Here is a 25480-nt window from a genome sequence, read left to right as displayed (position 1 = left end):
GATGACACCAGTGTAGCATGCTTCCCTAGCTCTCTACGGTGTAGCTGGATTGAGAGAGAGGAGAGGAGAGGATCTAGGACAGCACAGACAGATGACGATGACAGAATGAGAAGCTACGGGTCAACCACTCCACAAGCAAGTCACGACAGGTCATGCACTAGGGTCTACGAGTCGGAAAGTGTTTACGGACTATGCTGTTTCTCCAGGTCGTGAGCAAAGAGAGCTCAAGAAACCTGTCTGCCTTCGTTCTCACCAGTCCTCCTACTGCCGGCCTTTCCTCTCTTTGATTTTAAGGGCGGTGCCTCTGTTTTCTTATTTCTAGCAGACTTCGTGGTAACTGAAGGCTGGCCGCCCCGGGAAGTCTCGGACAACGACGTGTTCCTTGAGGTACTTTCTTCCTCATCAGACAACTCCGTTTGCATCTCTTTGTCTTCTTCAGTGAGGCGGTCCACAAGTTTTAGGGTCTCGCCACTAATTCCCTTAAAATATTCAATGGGATGTTTACATACCTCCTTAAGCTGACTTTCTGTAACTTTAACGGTGGTGGTGGTGGTGGTGGTGGTGGTGGTGGCGGTGGTGTTGGTGGTGGTGACGGTGACACGGGTGGATCTTACCTTTACTGGCAACTTGGATGGAGGCTGTTTGGCCTTGCCTTTCTCTGGCTGCCCTCGCTTTTGTGTGGCGCATGCTTTTCTGACTGAAACTAGGTTCTCCCTGTGTGTGTTTTTGACTGGAATTCGGGACTTGGCATCTATACATGAAGAAGTAGGAAGGGCTTTGTGTTTCTCATATTGACCACCCTGCCTCGGTTTACCTGTTTTACTGTCTGGCTTATGGTTTGGCAGGAAGACATCTTTTGGTGCGGTGGCCTTTACGGGAAGCTTGGATTTCCGCCTAACCCCTACCGGTTCCTTCCGAGAATCTCTGCTGGCGTGTCCTTGAGTCCCTGGACTCTTTCCTGAGCCTTTCACTGGATTAGCTTTCTCTGTGGTGCAAGTGGATGCAGCGCGTCCTGTCAGAACTACATGACTTGTGCTCTTGTTATCTGTCTGCATCATGGAAGCATCCAGATTATTGTTGTTATTAAAGTTATCTTTTTGAAAATCGTGTTTCTCTTGGGGCCTAACGCCCACCTGGCTAGTGGGGGCGCTTGAGATCTCTTTCACGGTGTCGTTTTCTAATCCCTGACAACTGGTCACCACAGCCTCTGTCTTATCTGTCACTTCTCCAGAACCTTCTTTCTTCATGGTCATGGTAGATGCAGAAATTCCCATTTTTATAGGTGTGCGTGACTTGGGGTCAACTTTTGAGGTGTTAGTGGCCGCTGCCGACTTCTCCAGAGAGCCACTACAGGCTGTGCCCTCCTGACACTCTCCGTTGGTCGGGGTGCTGGGGTTGGGGTCGACTGGAGGTGCCTCTACATCTCTCTCTAGATTGGTGTCTACTGAGGTGTCCCCTGACTGTGGCTGTGGGGTATCATCAGTGACCATATCCCCTTCCCCCTGGGCCCCTGACTTCCCTTCAGGAGTATGCTCACCAATCTGGAAAAATTGGAGCCTCTCTTCCACAAAATCTCTCTTGCTCATGTCAATTGCACCACTGCGAGTCATCTCAAACATTTTTCCTTCATGAAATGGGAAGGGGTTAGGCTCACTAGTTGGGGTACTTTCGTCAGTTGGTGTTCTGGCTGGCGTTGTGTCAGGGGTGGTTGCCGGCGAGCGGTCGTCCACCGCCAGACCAAATGGCTTAGTGTCATCTTCCCGAGATTTACCGTCAAACACTTCATTGTCCCCTCGGTTATTGGGCCAAGGGTCGAAGTCGAGACCTTTGGTCGCCACTGTTTTAAAAGGAGTGGCGAATTCTTCATCAACTTTGTAACTGAAATAGGTATCAGGGAACACTGATCTGTCCGGGTGTCTGCCTTCCAGGGTGAAAAACTGGGCCCCCGACTTGGGATCGGCCTTCTCTGGGGTTCTGTCAGATGATGAGCTTTTAGAAGGTGATGGTTTCTCTTCGTCCAGCCCCACTTTCCCCTCCTCCTCCTCAATAACTTCTAGCTTGCTCTGACTGAAAGAGCGGTCGGCCGGCTTCAGAATGCCTTCCGTCCAGACATCCTTCTTGGTGTCTACGATCTGACTCGGGAGTTTGGAGTCGCTCTCTGTGAGGCCATCATCCTCATCCTGCAGGTCATAGCCATCCAGAGAGTCTATCTCTGTGGCATCCGTGTCATGAGAAAACTCAGCCGTGGTCGCGATGGAACACTCCGTGACAGACTGGTCGTTGTTTCCATTCTGAGCTGTTTCATTCTGAGGCGAGTCAAGGCCAGATTCGCTCTCTCTCCCATTACCGTCCACCTCTTTCTCTTTGGAAGCCTTTGTGGCAGTGGTTTTGGACTTTGCTGTGTCTTTCTGCCCCTCGTCAACTTCCTTCAACTTGAAGGTGTATTTTTTAACTGGGACTGGCTGATACATGGACTCGTCATCGCTGGAGTCACTGGCCTCGGCGCCAGGAGGGACTGGTGACGGGGGCTGCACTCGGATGACTGGCTCGGCCAGCTGGTACTTGTCAGACTCGTCCTGAAGGCTGACCTCCATCATGTCAACCTCCCTTTCAGGGAGACACTGAGGTTTCTTATCTGATTCCATCTGGTCAGCGTCCAGTGGGGGAGGAGGGGGGAACTCAATATAGGCGACTCGGTTACATTTGGGTCTTTGCACAGAGTCTTTGCTCACATCTCGATCTGCTTGCTTCTCCACAGTCACCTGCCTCAGTGGGGCTGACTTAGGCTCCTCCTCCTCCGACTCCTCGGAAACCTCGGGAATCGGGCTGGGTTGTCCTGGTATAAAAGCTATGAGTGAGTCTGGTGTCTTAGACGTGAACTCGTAACTCACTTCCTCTGAACTGGGAGTTTCCGGGGTCAAAGGGCTCTTCCCAGAGCTGTCTAGAAAGGACACTTGCTCTAGAGTATCGTCTTCTGGACTGCCCTGGGGAGAAGGAGGCTGCTTTTGCTGTCTAGCTGTATAGAAGGTCCCCCTGGCTTCCTGCACCGTCTTACACTCCTGACTGATGATCTTTTTCACACCTCCTGGTTGGAGCTCTTTTTCGTACTGTTTCCCCACTTGCACGAAGCTGACATAAACAGGTAAGGTTTTGATCTCTTTCCCGCCCTCTGTCTTCTCCAACCCATCCACAGAACCGTGGTCGAACACATCACTAGAGGGAGAGTCCTTCCCTGGGCTAAACTCTAACGAGTCTGGAGATTTGGTGGGGGAGGTCTCCGTTTCATCGAGAGCTGGGCACAGGCCTAGGTAACTCTGATGTTTGGAAACTTTGCTGATCTCGGAATAGGTAACTTTTTCCTCGTCTACGGAGTTAAAGTGCTGGCTCTCAACTACCCCTTCTCTCATACTTGGCCGGGACACTCTTTGGGATGGTTCTTGTTTTGGAAATGTTGTCTGCTCACAAAGCCCATCAGGGATGTTTGACGACAGCATCCTCCTCTCATCTGTGACCCTGATGGGAATGTGAGATGCTAGTGAGCTCTCGCTTCTCCTGGGGGGATGGTCGAGAGTGCTGCTGGGAGGGTCCCCTTCTTGAACAATGTACTCCCTGTATAACACTTTCTTGGAGGGAGATTTTACACTCATTTCCTTAATTTCTGAGAGAGAGCCGTTCGTTAACATTTTGTGTTCTCTCTCAGTCACATACATAAATTCACTCTTTGGGTCACCATTCTCGCTATCGTCAGGGCGACCAGCGTGATTTTCTCTTATATCATGAACAAGCACGTGAGAGAGTTGCTCTTTCTGAGCCTTAGTGTTATTGGCCCCAGAACTTTCCCAGGTTCTAAAGACCTTTCTGTCCCACGGTCCCTTGGTCTCTAGATCTGATGTGATGGGGCAGGCTGAGTCTTCAACCTGCCGCTCGGGAAAGAAGTCAGGCACGGCCTTACTCAGCACCTCAGTTGTGTGGCTTCTGCCATCGCCAGCGCCAGATTTGCTTGCCATGATCTCATTGCTTTGGGCATGCTCGGCTTTGAGCGCCATAACATCATTTTGCACCAGCACTCTTTCCTCTGGGGGATCTACAGCCTTCTGCTGTCTTTCTCTAGCCAAACCTGGGGGCGTGGGCAGCTTGGTTTCTTGAGTTTTCTTAACCGGGATTCGGGAGGGCCCATCCAGATTTTTCTCCTCGTGAGATGGATCCTTACTTTTGGCACGTGCCCCTTGTTCGAATTTTAATCTGATGGAACTGAGTTTAGATTGTTTGAGCTGAAATCCGGACTGGGATCCTTCTTGTCCCCTGCCCTGAGCAATGACAGTCCCTTTGGCTTCCTCTGGGGGCTGGCCATCCTCGCTCTGTTGGGTAGGGACTCTCTTCTCAGGGCTGCTGGACCCACTGGGTGCCTTCCTGTCCTCGGCCTGGGGGACACCTTGTCCATCCGGGCCGCGCTGCCTGGCCTTAACCCATTCATCGTTGGATGCTAACAGCTCCGTTAACACTTTCTCGGGACTACTGCTGGTGGAACTCTGGGAGGAGTAGTCCTTGCCGTTTTTGGGGCGAGCCTTTTTCTCTGGGGACTGCAGTTCGTCGTTTAGCTTCTCGGTTTTGTCACGAAAAAACTGCGACACTTCAGTCAACTTCTCTTCCGCCTCCTTCACGGTCCTGTCCACCCTATCTTCATACATCAGCTTCTCTCTACCTCTGTCTAGTCTGTCCTCGGACAAATGCATCCACATGGCATGCTTGGGACCACTGACACTGCCCGAGTAGTGCAACACTGTCAGTTTCTCAAAATGCTCATCTTTAGACACTCTCCCTAGCCCATTTTCGGACACATCTTTATAGATTTTGGAGAGGATTTCTTTTGGGGGGGCAGTGGCTACTTTTTCTCTGGATCGCTTATCGGACCCCTGAAACTCTGAGCTAGGGGGTCCTGAATGGTCTGTCCCCGACTCCTCGGTATCAGAGTGAGAAACATCTAGCTTTTCTGATAGGAGCATTTTCTCAGCAAACCTGTAAGACTCCCCTCTTAAGTCTGACAACTCATCATCATGGTACTCTACGGAGTGCTGACTCAAAAGCTTCAGTGTTTTATACGAGTCGTCGGATAGGAGCTGTGCGGAACTAGGGCGGCTATCTTCTTCTTGGGACCCTGGCGTGTTTACTCTGGAAGATTCCAGATAAGAAGGCAAAGACTGTTCGGCTGCGAGCTCTTCTTCTTCTTGCGGACCCTGCTCCTCGGGGCAGGGGAAAGCATCGTGTTTGTCTGGCAGAAAATCTTTTAAGTTAAGGTCTCCCCGGGACAAGTCTTTCTGATACACAGACATTTCCTTCTCGGGATGCTTTTTGGTCTCTCTAATAATGACTTCAGTGGGTTCGGCTTGGTTACCTTTTTCGATGTGGACCTCTATAATGCGCTCCAGTTTGGGTTTCATTTGGCTGTCCTTCTCTGCGTGCTGGGCTGAGGTCTCAGCAGCACACTTGGCAACTTCCGGAGACATGGCCGACTTGTGTTCAAACAGCCCCGCCAGCTCTTTGGAAGGGTCTCGCCCAGACTGAAAGGCTTTCATAATGTCATGGACTGACATGGTCTCCTCGATTCTTTCGGAGGCGCACTCACCGCCAGGAGGGGAGTGATACACCATCCTGGTGGTCGTGGTGATGTGAGTCTCTTCTTTGACACGCATGCCTTTGCTTAAAACCCGGCTATGCTCCTCTTCCTCGTTACTGGCTTTCATCTGAAATGCTTTTACTTTTTCCTTAATGCTAGAGGTGGTCGGCTTGGGTTCCAACTCCATAAATGGAGGGGAGGGCTTAGGAGACATGGGGTCCTCTGGCTGGGACTGGGGGATCTCCCCAGGAGAGGGCTCGTAGCTCCTGATCACGTGAACCACTTCAGTTCTTGTCTCTGTGATGACAGGAGGGATGGGAACTTCGTGAAACAGTGGCTTAGGGCCGGTGCTCTCGGCACTTTGCGGGGCCGAAGGTGTTTTCTCACTCCGGGTTTCAAAGCCACTGTCGGACAAGGGACTTTTGTCTTGGTCGTGCTGAGAAAAGTCATCGGGAGACTCTAGGATGGCATCAGTTCCAAAGAAAGAGTCAGCCATCTTGCACAGTTCCTTCTCAGAGGTGGAAGGCCTCATGGAGGCCGGTGGCATTTTGAGTTTATGCTCCTGCAAGGCCATGGCTGGCTTTAAAATCCTCTTCTGTCTCTCCTCGCCATCCTTCTTAGCCTCTTCAAACTTGTACTTTAAGTTGGTCAGTGAGCTGCTCCCGATGTCATTGGTCAGGTAGTCAATGACTCTAGTGAGGTTGGCCTTCCCGTGCACTCTCTCCGGCAGAGACGGGCTGTGACTGGCTGCTGCCTGCCTGGCTTCTCGTATTTCCTCGGAACTAAATTCCGTCCAGTCATCCTCTGGAGAGTGTCCTTTGTCATTCTTTGGGGACTTGGGTGGCCCTTTGCTCTCGACACACACATCCTTTTTGAGTATCTCGCTGACTTTGACTAAGTCTTCCTTTACTTTCTCAACGATTTTGAAAGGTTCTTCATCGTCTATTCTCCCTTCCCTGGGAAGGTCGGGCTGGAATGGCTTCTCCTCAGACACATCCGTCTGCAGTATGGCGGTCATCCTCATGAGGTCCTCCTTCATCTCAGCCACATCCTTTAAGATCTCCTGACTGGATGATAAAGAAGACGGTACCGATGGCTTAAGGGCCGAGGATGCCAGGAACAGAGACGACTTGACTGGAGATGAAGTTCGGTTGAAATGAGGCTGAGGGCACGTCTCTGTAGTCAATGTTTTAATGGGTGACAGCAAAGCGGCTGCCGACTTGGTGAGCGAGTTAGAGTCTGGGAGTTTCTTCAATGCTGGTTCTGGTAAAACATTGACTACCGAGTATACTGGCACTGTGATTATTGATGAAGTTACGGATGAGGTAGTAGCAGCTATCGAAGACCCGAGGGAGGTGTACAGTGCACTTGCAGAGGGAGTTCTAAGGGACTGGAAAGCCGAGGGGGCTGCAGAAACGTACGACCTGAGTGGGGAGAAGGGCATGGCTGTTGTGGTGGAGAGTGCTTTCTCCACCGTGTCAGAGGCTGCGCTCACCACTGAGCTCACAGCGTTTGTGGCTGTAGAAATTTTGTCCTGTAATGTGGCAGTGGCTTTGCATCCGTTAATTAAAGCTGAGGATGAAGGGTACTTCAGAGGAGAAACAGACCCATTGACTAGCGCTACCTCTGCATGTCCGGACATCTGCTTTAAGGGGGAGGAGAGAGACGATGCCATCGTAGCTTTAGCTGTTGAGATGACATTAGCTGCAGACTTGGTCGGAGACACCACTGACTTTAAAGGGGAAGAGATCAGCGGTGCCGCTGATGTGATAATGGACTTAAATGGCAAGCTGGAGGAATACATAGTGAGGTTGGATTTGGGGGAGGCAGGGGGTGTCATGGTGATGGAGGACCTCTCCAACAGAGACCCTGCGGTCGTCACTGGAGAAGTTCGAGAGGAAAAAGTTGAGTTGGGAGCCAGCCCCTTTATGGGTGTGGCCTCTGTGATGGTGGGAACCCTCCCAAGGGTTCCTTGGGCAACCTGGGGATTGTACGGAGATGGCGACACCACCGTTTTTATCGGCGAAGAAATTGTCCGGAAAGATCTAATAGGAGATGCCACATCACTAATGGATTTGACCGAAGATGTAGTTGAGGCGCCTAACGTGGATTTGATCGGAGAAGGCGTCGAGACAGACCATATGGATTTTAACGGAGAAGCTGACGGCGTGTTAGAAGGGGAGCTGGATAAGGAGCCTGACTTGGCCGGCCCGGGCACTGTGATGGGAGCCGTGGTCCAGGACTGGTATGGTCTTGTAGAAAAGAATGGCTTGTGTGAATAAGTGGTGGGGAGGGATCTTGCTGTTCCTGAACTCCGTTCAACTGTTTCTTAAATTTTTAAAATGAAAATCAAACACAAAATAAAAATAAAAATAAAAATCAACAAAAATGGTTGAGAAACAGAGAGACCAGAGAAAAAAAATTGGTCAGTAAACTTTGAAATACTGCAGAAGCAAGTACAGTCGTTTTGCATGATTTGGGATGGGGGAGGCAAAATAAGAAAAAAAAATGATTTTTGAGCGAAAGAGGAAAAAAAAATATGGAGGAACATGAGGGGTCTGATGATGAGGTAAAAGAAGAACCAGGGGAGTGGGATGAGACACAGAGAGGACACAGAACAGCCAAATGGGCCAATGATGCAAAGGAGGAACACGGGCCAAGTGCAGACAGACAGAAGGGGCACAGTGGAAAACGCCTCCTTACGTCCTATTGACTTTCTTGTGTGCTGGGTTAGCAATAGCGGCAGGCCTTCTGTTTTGCCTGTTCACGTACATATGTCTGCTCTGTGCAACCATAGGCAGCGTCTCAAGACTCTCGAATGTTCCCTCTGCTACGGCTCGTCCGCCATCAATTGCACCTCGTTAGGACCACTTCAGTATGTGAACCCACACGCTAAATATTCGAAACTTGGTTGGTTTTGCTTTGTTTTGTTTTGTTTCCCTTTCCAGAGAATAAGAAACCACTCAAGCTTTATCATGCAGAGTTCCAAGGTAACTGGTAAGAGACAGGCAACTGGTGTACAAACCGTGAAGCCACTGGAATTTTTAATTCTCTTTCTTTCCATGCACAACTCGCTATGTTTTCATACCCATAAAAAAAGCCAATAAGAGCAAGAAATTGTCTGAGTCAGAGCTGTCCATCACAAACTTAAAACAATGAAAAAGGAATGTTTGCATCGACTCTCTTCCCATGCAGTATATTCCTTTTGATGAGGGGGGTGAGGGGGAAAGAAAATGTGGTATGAAATGATATTTAAAATGCATGTGTACGTACACACACAAAAAAAGGGGGGGAGGGCAGAAAAACAGAAAAATATGGTTCATGGTTATCAGAGCAAGCAAAGCAACTGAAAACATTTGATCATGCGCGGTTCATCATGGCAAACAAGCCAGGAAGGTAATACAGTTTAAAGCAATATTATTATGCACAGTAGATATAATGTCTGAAAATACTGTCTCAAGAACATTTGGAAAGAAGAGTACACTTTTTCCATGAGTTGTAAAGTCTTGGTACCTTTTGAGATTCTAGGAACCGGTGTGATACATTATTAAATAGGTCTACAAAAGAATCTACATCTGGAGTTTGCTTCATCTAAAGGAGGACATAATTTGTATCTTTACCCCCCATAATATGGTTGACCCTCAAAAGGTACCCTGGGGGAAATCTAAAAAGCCTAAGTAGTTTTTTGAGGACCCCATATATCAAGTACCTACAGTGCCCTAAGACATAAGCGTAACATGTTTACCAAATGCAAAGGTACTAATTCTGGTGCTGCTCTAGCAGATTCATTCGGCTCATTATGAATTTGTAATTAGTCATTCATAAACTCGAGGAAAAATGGGCCTGATAATACCAACATTCTTCCCACAACAGACAAGAAACCCACACATGAGGCGGGCAGACACGGGACACCACGCATGCAAGCTTAGCCCTCTCTACTTTCATAAATAAGCCATCGCGGTTACAGGTTTGCATTGCCTGCCAAAGGCTAGCAAATGTCCCACGCCAGAGATGAGTACAGTCTTGTTCCAAAAAAAAGCAACAGTTTACTGTGACAGTGCGGTGTGCTGAGGACATGAGAACTTCCTTCATCCCTTACTAAAATGGAAGAGCTAAGGGGACCTCACATGGGCACAACCCTGTCTGACCATTATTATCAATACCCTAATGCTTGACCTATGGGAAAGGTCATACAGTAGACCCCGTGGCTTGGCGATTCCTTCGATTCAATGGCCTGAGTGCAGGTATGGTAAAGGCCAGAAGAGGATGCTAGATCACTCTGGAGCTGGAGTGATGGGCTAGGGGGAGCTGTCTGATATAAGCGCTGGGACCTGAACTCGGGTCCTCTGCAAGAGCAGTAATCACGGAGCCATTTCTGCAGGCCCTGACAAGAAGTCCCTTTGAAGCACCTCTATGGTTTAAAACTTTGAAAGGAGCCACCAAATGACCATGTGGATGCACATTTTATGTTTTAGTGACACCCACTTCCTGACATCCTCTTTGAGCATGGCGGATTCCAGTTGGTCCAGCAGCTAACAACACCGGGGGCAGAGGGATGGGGGGAAGTTTAAATTCATTTAGAATTTAACACCTTCAGAGGCTGGGCTGGGACCTTTCCGTTATGGTCTTTCTCTTAGTCCTTTCCCACCCTTCTGTTCCACTTCTCTATGTCCCCTGCCACAAACCAGACAAAAAGCAAACCAAAACCAAAAACCCTTTCCTTCTGCCAAAAGTCAAAGGCAAATTGAAGAGACCTAGCAGACACAAGCCAGACAGCAACACTTGTGGATGTGCAAGGAAAACTCACTCAGGACACCCTGGGGCTTATATTTCAGGTGTCCTAAACAAATGACACCTTGGAGACAGAGTTAGGGAAACCTGCCTGTCCCTGGTCTAATGTAGTATCCTCAACAAGCCTGTCCAAAGCCAAGAATGCCACCCTAGGGCCTCCCAACAACTATCTTGTGAGGGTCTCAAAAGAAAAACTACAGCTCGGAGTTATACCCAATTGACTTAACTAAAAAAACCAACTAGCTACAGGGAAGGTCCACTTCCCTATTCTCTATCACAAGGATGTTTCCACCAGCTGATTCTGGAAGAATGGAGCTGTGTCTGCTGGGGTAGAGAACTCAGGGCTGAGGGAAGGCTTCCTATCAACGTTTCTCTCCTTTCTCTTCCATTCCACGTTTTGTATCTGAATACAAAAACTTCCCTTATGGATTTGAGAGTCAGAGGCCCTGTGATATGAGGTAGAGACATTTCTTGCTGTGTCATGCGCATGCTGGCCCACAGGACCCAGGAAAACAGGAGAAGCCAACAACTATGGCATTCCTACGGCTCCATCCCCAAGCCTCTGTGAATGTTAAGTGTGAATAGCTCGGAGTCAGTGACCAACGACAAAGGGTTTTCATCTCAAGATGGTGACCACCGGTGGTACACTGTGACCACAAGGGAGGAAAAGATAGAGAAAGACAGTGGGACCAAACAGACTTACAACTACTTTGCCAGCCAGTTATGAGTAAATTCAAGCACTAGGACCAAGGAGCTTTCCCAACCTAGCCCAACAACAGTCTTAGAAATGAGAGTTTTCAACGGAGGGCAGGGGATAGGGGAGGTGAGGCAGAAGGCCATAAAGTAGTGTCACCCCCAGAAGAGAGAACATGAGCCTTACAGACGGAAAAGCATTGGAAGGAGGATACCATGATCCAGGTCTAGTGAGAGAACAGATGACAAAGGAACCTAGCCGTTGCCCATGCCACCGCAAACATACAGAAGCGAAGACACACCTTCTCTTTCCAGCGCACATTCAAAAGAACACCGGTATTTACCTCTGAGCATATTAAACCATCACCAAAGTCAAATCAGGGCTTCCAAAGGGGGAAAAAAATACAAGACAAAACCAGTTATAAGTAAAAGAGTTTGTGACTAACTTCAAGAACACCTACGACACACAGCGCATTAAATTTCATAACAGGCTTATGAAATTTCTCTGTAGGCAATTGGTTGTAGGGTATCGGTTTTTTTTTTTCCCAAATGACACCAGAATTTAGCTTGTATAGAAAAAATGTCTCTTCTTCTATAAATAAATAAATAAATAAATAAATAAATAAATAAATAAATCGAAATAGATTAGTGGGCGTGTCAGGAAACTCACTCATGCTGGGTTCAGTCAAGTAGCTGTAGCGCTTACGTAAAGCTAGGGATGCGAAGCTCTGCCGTCTCTCTGCTTTCTCAGCCTGGAAGAGAAGAGAAGACACCTGTTTCCATCTGCTCTGCTCTGCGATACCTTTACACCACGAAACATGTCACTGGATGGGATGGTCATGGCTCGCCCCGGCATTAGGCACTCTATTTCCCCTTGGGATTCTACCAACCCCGCCCTGAACGCTCAACCACGTGACTGCGCCTCCGCAGGTAAAGGCACACCCACACAGCAGACTACAGAGGGTGAGCGGTGAGCGCCCCCTCCCACAGCCCCCGAGTTCTTTATCTTAAACACACACACACACATATCACAGAGCACGCTCACTACGAGGAGGTACAGAAAGCATCATTCCGATAGCCACTCTGGGCGCTGGTGACAGGCACGTAGCAGAGATGAGGAAGCTCAAAACAGGTGGACTGCCTTGTTGGCCGTTGTGAGACTTGAGCTGCTGCTGTTATTGGCACATGGGCCTTTAAAAATCTGATTATCAACAGCTTACAGGAATACATGGAGATAACATGGAAAAACTCCTGCAAAACTGAACAATGGTAATCTTATTAAAAAAAAAAAGTGGGGGCTGGAGAATTGGCTCAGAGGTTAAGAGCACTGACTGACTGCTCTTCCACAGGTCCTGAGTTCAATGCCCAGCAAGCACGTGGTGGCTCACAACCATCTGTAATGGGATGCCCTCTTCTGGTGTGTCTGAAGACAGCTACAGTGTACTCATACATGAAATAAAAAAGTATTAAAAAAAAAAGTGGCCAGGACTGGATACATGGGCCAGAGGTTAAATGTGCATACTGATCTTGCAAAGTACCTGAATTTAGGTCCCAGTACCCAAATTAATCAGTTTATAATCTCGTGTGTGTGTGTGTGTGTGTGTGTGTGTGTGTGTATGTGATGTTCTCTCCTGGCTTCGACAGGCATTGCACTCGTGTCCACACACCCACACATAAACACATATACACATAATTTAAAAAAGAATTTTTTTTTTAAAAAAATGGACAAGATAAATCCTTTAGCTGGACTGGCAAAATGTCTATTGGCAGTTGGTTAGGAAATATTTTTACATACGTAAGACATAATTGATTTGTACAACACAATTTTATAGGATAACCAAAGTCTTGAGTTACAAGTGACAGCGTAACAGTTAGCCAGATGGCGGTGGGTAGTGAAATACTTAATATTAAGTTGGTGCATGGCGACCTGTCAGGTTTAAAAATGCTTGAGCGGCTCTAGGTCTTTTCACCGGGCTATTGTTTTTGCAGAATGCGCCGAAGCACCCCAACATGCACGGCGAGGGAGAGCGAGCCGCGTTCAAGAAAGCTACCGCCACCTCAGGATCGGCTAAGATGCACAAGATCGTCTAGGCTGTTCCCACACCTGAGCCCGCTGCAAGCTTTTCCACGCATATCCGATATCTAATCTACCTTGGATAGAGTAAGAGCAGAAGTGTTCATATTACCTCATCATCTTGATCTGACTCTGTCTCCTTTTGGTCCCAAGATGCATTGCAGAGACAAGGAATATTATAATGGACAGCAGGGAAAACAGTGTCAGGATATGAGAAGGACTGAGTAGGAGCACACAACGCAAGCTGATTTAGAGAGCAAAGCAAAGCAAGAGAAGCCAATAAAAACAGCATCGCGGTCCATACACCCAAGGCAGATTAATGCGTGACAATCATTCGGAAGCATAAAGATCTACGGACTACTAGCGGAAGCAATCCACAGAGGAGGCCCTCGGACAGACTCGCAGGAACAGGACACCATAGCAACAGGACGTCAACTACACACAGAGACTAAACATGACTCGAGTTTCGGGGGCTTTTGGAGTGTCACAAAGCATTCCTTAATTACATACCAAGGGTCCACTGCCCCGAGACCAGGGGTGGGGGGCTAAGTGGAAACAAATGAGTTTTAAAAGATACCTTTTTATGCGCTGGTAGAGTAATATTTAAGTTGCAAACTGCCGTTTGGGGTAACCCCTTTGTCGTCTTCGGCTCCTTTAGGAAAGATAGGCGGCCGCAGGGCTCTTGGCTGGTGTCTCTAACCTAAAAGGATTTGGAGAGCTGATGATTACACAGACACCGGTTCTTGTTCATGCAGTGCAAGGGTTTGTTTTATTAAGCGCTCCTAGAGGGGAAGGATGGTAACCCGAGATGAACCCAGGCTCAACTCCTGGTTTAACCAATAGGATGGTCCACTCGCTGTCTCACATGACGAGCCATTCTGGGATTAACCAATAGGATGGCCAGTCGCTGTCTCACGTGACAAGCCATTCTAGGCTATGTGCATTTTCGGTGTTCCTACTATTTAATTTCTCAGAGCTTCAGTGTTTGAAACACAGAACAGCAAAAGATGGGGAAGGGGGCCACTTGAGCAAGCCTGAACTCCGAAGAAAATGGAAATCCAATGTAACTAAAGGTGGTCCATCCTGCTCTGGGTTGTTTTATTTTATGAACACGTCCCTAAAAACAATTATTATATTTGACTACATTTTGAGGCAGGGTCTCACTATAGAGACTTGGATTGGCTCAGAACTCGCTATGTAGAGCAGGCTGGCATCAAACTCACCAAGAACCATCTGCCTCTGCCTCCCCGAGTGTTGGGATAAAAGGCATATGCTACTAGGCTGGGTTCCATTTCCTTATGTTTAAACAATACATATATGTATGTGTGTGTATATAAATGCACAATGTATAAATATATGTATGTAAATAAGTGTGTATGTGTATGTATATGCATATGAATGTTCCTTTACCAATGATAAAGTTCCACTAGCTTGAAAATTCACCCTGTTGGAATTAGAACAGAACCTGACCTTGTCCTCTAAGTCACATTTGATGGGATAATTCAAACTAAACACATCGTTTTTAAAAGGTTGATTCTCTTGAGACTTTTAAAAGGCAAACTCAAGGAGTCTATGTTAAAGATGATTTACCTTGATGGAAAATGGCAGTCTGTTTTCTTTGAAAGAATAAAAGTTAAAAACAAGCTGCTGTCCTGCTTTGGTCAGAGGGGCCAGGTTTCCATAGCAATCAATGTAGATGGGCTTTCCTTCTAGAACCTTCCAGAGTAAAAGAAACATACAATTTAAGGTTAACTTGACCTAGAAAAAAATTTGAGGGTTTTAAGTCAAATAGCATTAAAAGCCTGACATATCATCAGGAGAAAGTTACATCTGTGGGGTTGTTTGGATGAAAATATGTCTGAGTGCTTCGGATCTGACAGCCATAGTTAGTAGCTATTATGACAAACACGTATGCAGCAGGATTATGGTTCTCTTCCAACAATTTTGAGCATGTCAGAGAAAATGCCTGACAACACTTCCCTACATAGACTGAGATCTTTCTTTCTGGCTGTCCAATACTTACGTGATCTCTGGGTTTGGAAAAGGGAAATTATGGTCCCACATGGGGAAAGTGACCGCAAAAATAAAAACATTCAGACAGCCACAGGACAATGGAGTGTAGTTTAGATTTACTACCGTTCTATCCTAATCAGCTGAGGTGAATCCAAAGCTTTTAAATAGTTTGAGGATGAACCCATTTCAAAGTTTTAAGATAAAACATGAATGTCCAAGATATTTCTGTGCAATGTGTGCTGCTGCAGCCCCCAGAGCAGCCCATCTCTGGGGAATGCACTGACAGATGCTCATTCTTGTAGCCCAGGTTACCTCAATGTCTTTGCTTCTGGCAACCTCCTCGAAGTTCTCCTGCTGCTCCAGTGTCTTGTCCACCCTGTCGTCCGTCATACAGAAGCACCTCAGAGAGGATTCCACCGGGTCATTTGTTTTGGCAAACACAACAAACTTGGCCATGTAGGGGACGCATATCAACTCTCTGTACAGCTGTGAGGCTAGCCCTACTGTTTCTAACACCTGATGGCAGTCCGCCAGCCAGAATCTGAGAAAAATGAAACAACACACAAAGTGTGAAAATGAAAACCAAACAAAACCAAACAAGACACAACCCAACAATGACAAAAGTCCAAAAATAACCTCAAAAGATCTTACAGTGAAGACTATCAGGGGCTGGTGATATAACCCCCTGGCAGAGCAAGTGGTTTTTAGCCTGTTTATTCTCAAGACAGGGTTTCTCTGTATAGCCCTGGCTATCCTGGAACTCACTCTGTAGACCAGGTTGGCCTCACACTCAGAAATCCGCCTGCCTCTGCCTCCCAAGTGCTAGGATTAAAGGTGTGTGCCACCACGGCCCAGCTCAAAGTTTAATGGAGCTGAAATTGAGCATTATAAACTTGCTCATTTAAATGGCAAAGATACTTGGTCTGTATCAAACAAAAGGCAGTTTATTCCTCAATAATTTTTCTAAATAAACATTAATGATCTTTTATCCTCGCCCATAAATTAAAAAAATCTATTATATATAAAACATGTAAAAAATTTATATATAAAATATATAAGAAAATATTTTAAGTATATAAAAATTTATCTATGATATATTGATATAATACATATGATATATAAGTATATATAACTATATATGATATATAATGAGACACACACACACACACACACACTCACACAAACACATATATATACTGAAAGCAACATTTTTTTGACTTCTCAAAAGGAGAGAAAATGAATTCCATGGTACTCCTGGAACTTTTGCTTCCATACCTGGCTGAAACATTGGTTGTGAAAGACACACAATCCTTTATGAACGTCAGAGGGGTTGTTCCTGTGATGTCTTCCCACTGAGCCGGCGAGGTACCCCCTGGGAACAGCACAGACAGGGTGACTTTATCATAAAGCGGCTCCCCACAGACTAACTGCCGGTCCCCAGGCTGCTCCTCTGGCAGCCGCTAACTGGCCAGCTACAGTGCTAACGGTTCTGCAGTGTGGTAAAGAAGACTGTCTCTGCACTCTGCCATACCCTTGCCTGCCAACTGGGGGTTCACTGGAATTGACAGATACATGTATTACTTTCTCTTTGTTGGGATCACAAGGGATGGTTTGGGTGTGGGGTAATTTGTTAAGTGTATCACTATTACAGTGCATTGCTGTAAGCTAAGGAGATGCACAGATTCATTGTTAGGCTTGGACTACAAATAGAAACATGAAAAAGCCAGGCTTAGAGTGCAGAGCAAAAAAACCTACACACTCTAAGAACAAGGATAACAACAAAAAAATCTTCCTGTGTTCTGCAAGAATATCTGAAAACATAAGTGACAGCTGTCTCTTTAGTCTCTCAAATTGTGCTCTCTCTCTGTCTCTCTCTCTGTCTCTCTCTCTCTTTGTCTCTCTCCCCGGGTAGGGAATTATCAAGTTTAAAAAGCCATTCATTTTGTCTCTGGCTGCAATACTACGTTCCCAGGATCGACGGAGGAACTGGACATCAAAGAGTAAATCCGGTAAGATAAAAACTTTTATTCATCTTTGCTGTGAGCTCAGTGACCAACCAGGGAGGTCTGCATTCTAAAGTTCTGTTTGCATTTGTGTGCATGTTGTATGCATGTTCTGGTGCGTGCGTGTGTGTGTGTGTGTGTGTGTGTGTGTGTGTGTGTGTGTGTGTGTGTGTAGGCGGGTCAGAACTTGTTGCACTCTGTTCTACTATGTGGGCTCTGGACATTGAACTCAGGTTTCTCAGACTAGTCCGCAAGGGCCTTTACGTGCTGAGCTGTGAGGTCTGGATTCCACTTACTCCACAGAATATGTGTTCTGAGGCCTGCCCACTTAGCACATTGGGTGGCGCCAGTGAGCACAGCTGGGAGACACCAAAGGTGTCTTCAATCCTTCCCAACCATTCAGACCCTGGAGGATCTTCCACCAAAGCTCATTCGTTTCCCTTGTCCAAGGGCTGCTGCTGGACCAATTACACCTCTGTCATGGTTGCAAGGAAATTTCCCTCAGCACTCCGGTTGAGTCTGATAACACCTCAATGATACTAAAAGGGATAGGCTGCTACTACAGTAATATCAGGAAACAGCACTGAGCTTCAAATATCCCAGGAGCCTAATGGCAGGTTCCTAATGTAAATCCTTCCTGGGATAACATCCACTCCACGGAATAACCGAACCTGTGATGCTGCAGAGGAGCCGCAGGTTGGGCGTGGTATCCCCCTTGTACCCATTGGACACGCCTTCTCCTGAGGGCGGGGGCACTGGAATGGTCATGGTGATTGGCTTATGGAATTTCCTCCTTCTTGGCTCCACTGTGACAATTGGGCTGAATGTTGCTTTGTTTCCAAGGATTTTTTTCACAGTTTCCTCTGGCACGGGCTGAGCCTACAGACAAAAGGGAAAAAAATACCTTAAATAAAAGTAGACATGATTGATTATTATTGTTGTTGTTGTTGTATTTTAATTTTTTAATCAGAAGACGTAGTGTTTAATTGAGAGAGGTTGGGAGGACACGTGACAGGAAAATCTGTGTCTGTCTTTACCCATTTTTCTCACTGTTATAGAAAGGCAGGGAAGTGAAAATACAGGGGAGTTTGGGAACGGTTTCCTCAGGAGAAAGGATCGTACTAGCTTGCTCAAAGGAGAGGGAACCAAACCCCAGAGCAGAGAGAAGGAAAGTAGAGAGACCTTCTGTCATGGTTTGTATATGCTTGGCCCAGAGAGTGGCACTATTTGGAGGTGTAGCCTTGTTGGAGTGGGTGTAGCCTTGTTGGAGTGGGTGTGGCCTTGTTGGAGTAGGTGTGTCACTGTGGGTGTGGGCTTTAAGAACCTCATCCTAGCTGCCTGGAAGCCAGTATTCTCCTAGCAGTCTTCAGATGAAGATGTAGAACTCTCAGATCCTCCTGTACCATGCTTGCCTGGATGCTGCCATGTTCCCACCTTGATGATAATGGATTGAACCTTCAAACCTGTAAGCTGGCTCCCATTAAGTGTTGTCCTTATAAGAGTTGCCTTGGTCATGGTGTTTCTTCAAAGCCATAAAACCCTAACTAGGACACCTTGGTACATGCTAACCTTGTGCAGGATCCATCACTAATACTCACAAAATCTCCTTGTACAAAAATAAATAAATAAAAGTGAGACTCTCAGAGGTAAGGACCAATACAGAATCCAGAAGGTATGGATTCTAGTCCACCAGGCCCAACCAACTCCATTTAGTGTCTTTGGAGTCTGGTAGAGTGGCTCACAGAGGAGTCAGGTGAAGGGAACCTCACTGATACACAGGGTTTTGCATTTCAGAGTGTTTTACCAATCGCCTACAATGTCCCCCAACCCCAATCCCTTGAAATGACATTCCGGCCTCACAAAGAAAAGCTGATGTTCAGATCAACTTTCAGTTACTATATTTTAATCACGATATTAACAGTAAAATGATCATTTCATCGCTTTCAGTTTATCCTATCCCATAAAGGAAAAAAAAAATCATCAAAGGCTAAATGAACTGAAATGAGTGAATATAAGGTCATTTTTCCCAAGATTTCCAGTCCACTCGCTAAACTCAAAGTTCCAACTGGTTTGGACAAAGCCCAGCATTTACGAAGTACTTAAGCCCGATTGTGAATGCTTTCAAGTTTCCGGGCAGAAGCGACATGTTATAGACCAAACTCCAGTATGCTGCCCTATACACAAAGACCAAGGGCCCATGATGAGAAGGGGCATCCTCTAAAAGAAAACCCACAGAGACTATTCATGTGTGTGCTCATGTGTACTTGTGTGCAGAGGCTAGAGGTCCAAGAGTCTTCCTCGAGAGCTCTCTGTTTCTGAGAGAAGGTCTTTCGTGGAATCTGGAGCTGTCCGTTTGTCAAGACTGCCTGAGCTCCTGTGTCCTCTCTTCTCCCATACCCGGGCATGCCACCACCACAACTGGCTTTTCTAAAAATGGGAGCGGGGGATCAAACTCACAATTCTCATGCTTACTCAGAAGGTGTTTGCCAAACGAGCCACTTCCCCAGCCCCAACTGAGACTTTTACACAGAAAATTGTTAAAACATAGAACTCCGTTTGATCGGTCAGGAAGCTGAGTTTACACGTAACGCTCTCCATTTGAGATGAGTTAACAGCTTCCCCCGCCCCAAACAGCCTAATCATCGAGATCACTGAGGATGAATCACTGCGATGTTCCCAGAAAACGATGTGCTGCCCGCGGGCCGTCTGCATGTGCTGTGTGATCAGTACCTGGAGACCCACGCGGATCCTCTTGGTTAAGGCTCCCTCTGGGAAAGACGCCTGGACCAGGGGGACGGTGGTGCTGCTCAGAATTCCACCTTCGGGACCAATCTGGTTGCTTTCCTGCTTAATCCGGGAAACCACTGCGAAATACTGGGGGAAATCCTTTGTGATGATTCTGCAGATGCGCTTTGTGCCCAACTCTTCTGGGCTGTCAAGTTCTAGAAGACAGAAGGGTTGAGAAGCCATGAGTGTGTGTGTGTACCTTTGCACAGAGCACCCTGATACCTACTGGGGTTCACTGACATAGGGTCTCATGTAGTCCACGCTGGCTTCAGACTTGATTTATAGCTAAGGATAAAGTTGAACTTCTGATTCTCCAATGCCACCTCCCAAGTTCAAAGATTACAGGCCTGTGCCACCATGTCTAGTTTTATGGGGTGCTGGGGACTGAACCCTGGACTTCATGTATACCTGTCAAGCACTTTGACAGCTGAGCCATACCCCTAGCCCTGGAAAGTAATTTTTAAAATTTGAATTGATACTCTAAAACATGCAAATTGGGGGTTGAAGAGATGGCTCAGTGGATAAGAGCACTGACTGCTCTTCCAGAGGTCCTGAGTTCAATTCCCAACAACCACATGGTGGTTCTCAACCATCTGCCCTCTTCTGGTGTGTCTGAAGACAGCGACAGTGTACTCACATACATACAATAAATACATGTTAAAAAAAATAAAATTAAACATGCAAATTGAACATACTTATGAAGTACCATGAGACATTTCAGCTCATATGTAGCTTTTTGAACTGTACAGTATACCATGTCGTCTGCAGTCACCCACTTCACTGTGTGCTGTCACAGCAGAAAGCTTTGGTCCTGTCTATTATAACTTTGTATCAATGCTCATTCTCTTCTGACTCTCCCCACCCCTCCCCTACTCTCTCCACCTCTCCCCTGCCTTCCCCACCTCTCCCCTACTCTCTCCACCTCTCCCCTGCCCTCCCCACCTCTCCCCTACTCTCTCTACCTCTCCCCTACTCTCTCCACCTCTCCTCTACTCTCCCACCTCTCCCCTACTCTCCCTACCTCTCCTCTACTCTGCTACCTCTCCCTACTCTCCATCATTCCATCCTCAATATGGATGAGGCCAACTTTATTTCTTCCCATTCACATGAGATCACACAATATTTGTCTTTTGTGCCTTGTTCAACACCTAATCTAATCAGATGTCTTTCTCTTTAATAGCTATGGAATATATAAGTATATATTACATGTATAATATACAAATATTTGTATCTATAAATATATTTATTATATTAATATAAATATATAGATTATGTAATATATATTTTTTCTAATGTAGAGAAAACTGTAGAAATCCTAAAATACCAAATTTCGCAAAGATATTGTAAAGCTAATAAATTCTACTTGGAGGAACAAATGTCTTTGAACACTGGGATCTTGGTGGGCAGCAGTGGACTTCACTCATAGCTTTGGGCTAGAGCAAACCTTGCTATCCAAGATTGGAAACCCAGAAGCCTTAGTGAAAGTCTGGGTCGGGCTGGAGAGATGGCTCAGAGGTTAAAGATGTTTTCTACTCTTCCAGAGGGTTCCAGTGCAGTTCCTAACACTCACGTTGGGCAACTCACAACTACCTGTAATTCTGAGTCTGGAAGACAGACATGCTCGTCTGGCCTCTGTGAGCTCCCACCTTCCCCTCCCCGGCCCCCAAACACACACACCAAAACAAAACAAACTTAAATCTAAAAAAAGTCTTGTTGGATGGGGGAGTGTTTTTAATTACATTCATTTATTTATTTATGTGTGTGTGTGTGTGTGTGTGTGTGTGTGTGTGTGAACACCTGGGAAGCTCAGAGAACAACTTGAGGGAGTTGGTTCTCTCTTTCCACCATGTGGGTCCTGGGGAATGGAACTCCGGTCATCAGGCTTAGCGACAAGTAGCTTTAACCACTGAGTCATCTTGTTGACCCAAAAGGCCCTACTTTGAAGAATCAGAACAATATTAAAAAATGTGTGTTTTCACAGGGAGGTGTTTAATTGGCAAGGATCTTTTGAGAATGTTATTGATTCCTGGGAGATGGCTCAAGCAGGTAAAGGTATTTGCTGATAAACCTGAGACCCTGATGGCAGAAACCCACAGGGGAAAGATAGAGTCAACTCGGACCTAGAAGGCCTATTTTCTTATAGTTTTTTTTTTTTTTTTTTTAAGAAGCTCATGCAAAGCTTCATTGCTTGAAAGATGTGAGGATAGCTATATGCCCACCAACAGGACCTGCCACTCAGCCACATGCCCACCAACAGGACCTGCCACTCAGCCACATGCCCACCAACAGGACCTGCCACTTAGCCACATGCTAAATAGTCCTGCAGGTAGACAGGAAGCTCTGGGTTCATTTACCTACTAAGTGTTTACTGAAGGCCTGCCATATATATCCCTTAGTTATTGGGCATGCGCAGGAATTAAGGTTATCACTTGGGTGAAAATTACTCTAATAGAAGGAGTGGGGAGTCGGGGTGGAGTGCAGCAGAAGCAGCAGGAGTCACTGAAGAAAGTCCAGATCATCAGTGCCAATAGCTATGTCACATTGTCACCATGGGGATCTTTTGCCTCAGTCACCAGTTTGCCTTCGGGTTGTCCCACAAAGGTGCTCAAGCTGTTCATGAAGAACTTGTGCCTTCTGAGAGTGTTCAAGGGCACCCTGGACCCGCTGGGGAGGTAGGGATGTTTTGGGAGAGTGGCAATAATATACATTTACAGCCCATAACCTGCGTGTGCACACACACGTGTGCCTGTGTGTGTGTGTGTGTGTGTGTGTGTGCGCGCGCGCATTCATATGTGTTGGGTACATGTGCACACATTGGTAAGGATTTAATGTAGAAACTGCTGTATCACATCCTGGGATCTAATGGGTTATCTGCTGTTTTATGCAACCTGGTTACATTTCTATTGCATCCTCGTGAAAGGCATTAAAGCCATCTACATTGAATGCATGCATGTATCATTCAGATATAGCAAGCACGTGCATAAAGAAAAGCTCATCTTTGCTTCTTTCTTCTTCTAGGTTTATTTGTCTTTTTTTGTTTTTGTTTGTTTTCTTATTTTTGAGACAGGATCTCTCTGCATAGCCCTGGCTGTCCTCGAACTCACTATACAGACCAAGCTGGCTTTGAACTCACAGAGATCGGTCTGTCTCCGCCTCCCACGTGCTGAGGGATTGGGGGATTAAAGGAATGTACCACCATTTGTCCTCTTGAGACAGGATCTCATCTAGTCCAGGCTGGTCTCAAACTTGCTATATAGGCAAGAATGGTCTGGAACTCCTGATCTTTCATCATCTGCCTTCCACATGATGAGATTATAAGTGTGAGGCACCATACAGAACAAGAGGCTGGCTTTTAATCCATGTTCAAAGAAGGTTCCAGAAGCTTAGTGTCCCACAGCTTCTGACACTGCAAGGGTTTGGTAGGCCTTGGGACCCTGTATTGTACTACCCTTATTTTAAAGCTTTTAGCAGATCTTCTGGCCCTGTTAAAATCTGCATGACAACTGACCATCAACATACACATTAACAGAGAGTGCAGATAAGTCTCAGCTTAGAGAAACACCTGATTTGGTTCTTTCATGAACTGTCATGAACAGTTGCAGACAAGTGGAAATATTCTGGGCCCCTAGGCACCATCTTTCAACAGGATCACATACACAGCCTTGGGTACTCTGATTTCCAGGCCACAGCAGAAGAGTGTAGAAACAAGATCCTGCCACGTTCCCTCGTAACAAGTTTATATCATGTTTGTGTGTTTAAAATATGTGCCATGCTTCCCTCGAGAATCAAAAAGTCAAGAGATGCAAAAAACAAACCAAAACAAAACATTAGCGATATAGTGGGTTAGAAGAAGAAGGCTGCTAAATGCTAAGACATTGCAGAAGAAGGTAAAGGATGGGTTCCCAGGAGTGAGCATGGGGAGGCAGGAGGAGCCAACGTCAGCCACACCTTACATGGTGGAACTCTCAGCTCAAGGTCCTCCTCAGCAGCAAGAGGGTAAAAAGTAAGGAAGTCTGATGCATCATTCTATGGAATGACATTAACCTTTAGCAAACGGACTGACCGCATTTTTACACGATCATGTGGTTGCCTAGTCGTGTAATGCGGGTAAAAAGAGAGAGGGCGGGAGGAGGAGAACTTAAGACTGTGCCACACAGAATGTATGGAGGGAGGCAGGAGGCTGGAGAGATGGCTTTGGTCAAGAGCATGTGCTGCTCCTGCAGAGGACCTGGGTTCACAACTACCTAGAACTCCAGCTCCATGGTATCTAATGCCCTCTTCTGGGCTCCTAGCAACCCCATGGTGGCTCATAACCATCTGTCACGGGATCCGATGCGCTCTTCTGGTGTGTCTGAAGACAGAGGTGATGTCTTTATACATATATATAAACAAATTCATTTTAAAAACTAAAACATAAAAAACAGAATACTTAAAGAGTATTTATAGTCTACTTTATGTGTAACAATAGTAAATATATTATATATAATATGATTATGATGAATAAAACTACATTTTGCTTTGGACTGTTCTTAAGAGGGAGCTGAGGACAGTCAAGTGAGGTAGCTCAATGTCTGGAAACAGCTAACTGCTCAGTGAGTTGTTAGGTATGAAGTTGGAAGGGGAAGGGAGGGCGGATCTAGGAGGAACTGGAGGGAACAACTGCATGGTTTCTCGAAGATTTAATTAAAATATCATATTAAAAAGAAAACAGGGTCCTGAAGACCCAGGTGTGGGAGAAGCCTAAAGGTGGGAATAAAAATGAACTCCTTAGGTTCAGCTTCCACAGGGCTATGACTTACAGGCACGTCGACTGACCCAGGGCAGCTCCTCTCCATGCTTTTAGCCCTGTAGTTGGTGTGCCCTAATGTTTGGTTTTCTCTTCACAAAAGATAAGCTAACCATTGTGAAATCACATTAAGCTAAGCAATGTCTGGCACTGAAGAGCTGGCATAAGGCAGTTGCTTAAGTGGTAACCAGGAAACCGGAACTTGATCAACAACTCGAGAAGTGTAAACAATTGCCAGTCTAGAAGGAAGCCTTCAACTTCAGGGACAAGGAGGTAGTAGCTGCTGTGTGCCCCTTTAAGAAGTTTTATAAAGAGTTCCGGGTGAGGGTCAGTGATGGCTTAGGAGGTGGGTCCAAGCTCAGTGTCTCAAGTTACAGTCCATAGAACCCATCTGGTAAAGACAGAACCCACTTCTCAAAGTTGTCCTCTGACCTCCACAGACATGCCCTCATTCGCAAAACAAAAATATTTAAAAAGACTTTTAAAAATTAAGAGGTCTCGGTGTTCCCAGCTGCTAATCCTCAGGGAGGTCTGTTATATCCATGTGTTTATAATTCAAATTATTGTTTGGGGAGTGGCCTAAGGGATTGAAGAACTCAGGAGAACACAGAGCCCTGCTCAAAGTGTCATATTGCAGATATGAAGAATCCGATAGATGAGTCAGATGACCAGAGAACCACCAATAAGTCTGACAATGCCAACATCTTTCGGGGGGGGGG

General features: G+C 46.3%; 1 protein-coding gene across 48 annotated transcripts in view; it reads right to left on the bottom strand.

Annotated features, from left to right (window-relative positions):
• Window positions 1-25480, bottom strand: part of Ank3 (ankyrin 3) — a 642120-nt gene that overhangs the window by 27259 nt on the left and 589381 nt on the right. For 22 of the 48 annotated variants that reach the window (XM_031347661.1, XM_031347659.1, XM_031347665.1 and 19 more), the window contains 9 exons: window positions 19919-20130; window positions 17860-18067; window positions 16461-16557; window positions 15498-15726; window positions 14763-14888; window positions 13750-13872; window positions 13285-13416; window positions 11769-11850; window positions 254-7942 (listed from right to left, as the gene is read on the bottom strand). In XM_031347661.1, the coding sequence (XP_031203521.1) occupies window positions 254-7942; window positions 11769-11850; window positions 13285-13416; window positions 13750-13872; window positions 14763-14888; window positions 15498-15726; window positions 16461-16557; window positions 17860-18067; window positions 19919-20130 (8898 nt within the window). The remainder of the gene's footprint in view (window positions 1-253; window positions 7943-11768; window positions 11851-13284; window positions 13417-13749; window positions 13873-14762; window positions 14889-15497; window positions 15727-16460; window positions 16558-17859; window positions 18068-19918; window positions 20131-25480) is intronic. The other 26 variants (XM_031347699.1, XM_031347696.1, XM_031347697.1 and 23 more) reach the window with 12 other exon arrangements.

This window comes from Mastomys coucha, unplaced genomic scaffold (genome assembly GCF_008632895.1).
Source record: "Mastomys coucha isolate ucsf_1 unplaced genomic scaffold, UCSF_Mcou_1 pScaffold3, whole genome shotgun sequence".
NCBI lineage: Eukaryota > Metazoa > Chordata > Mammalia > Rodentia > Muridae > Mastomys > Mastomys coucha.
The sequence above is the reverse complement of the archived record's forward strand: the minus strand, read 5'-3'. Positions and strand labels throughout refer to the sequence as shown.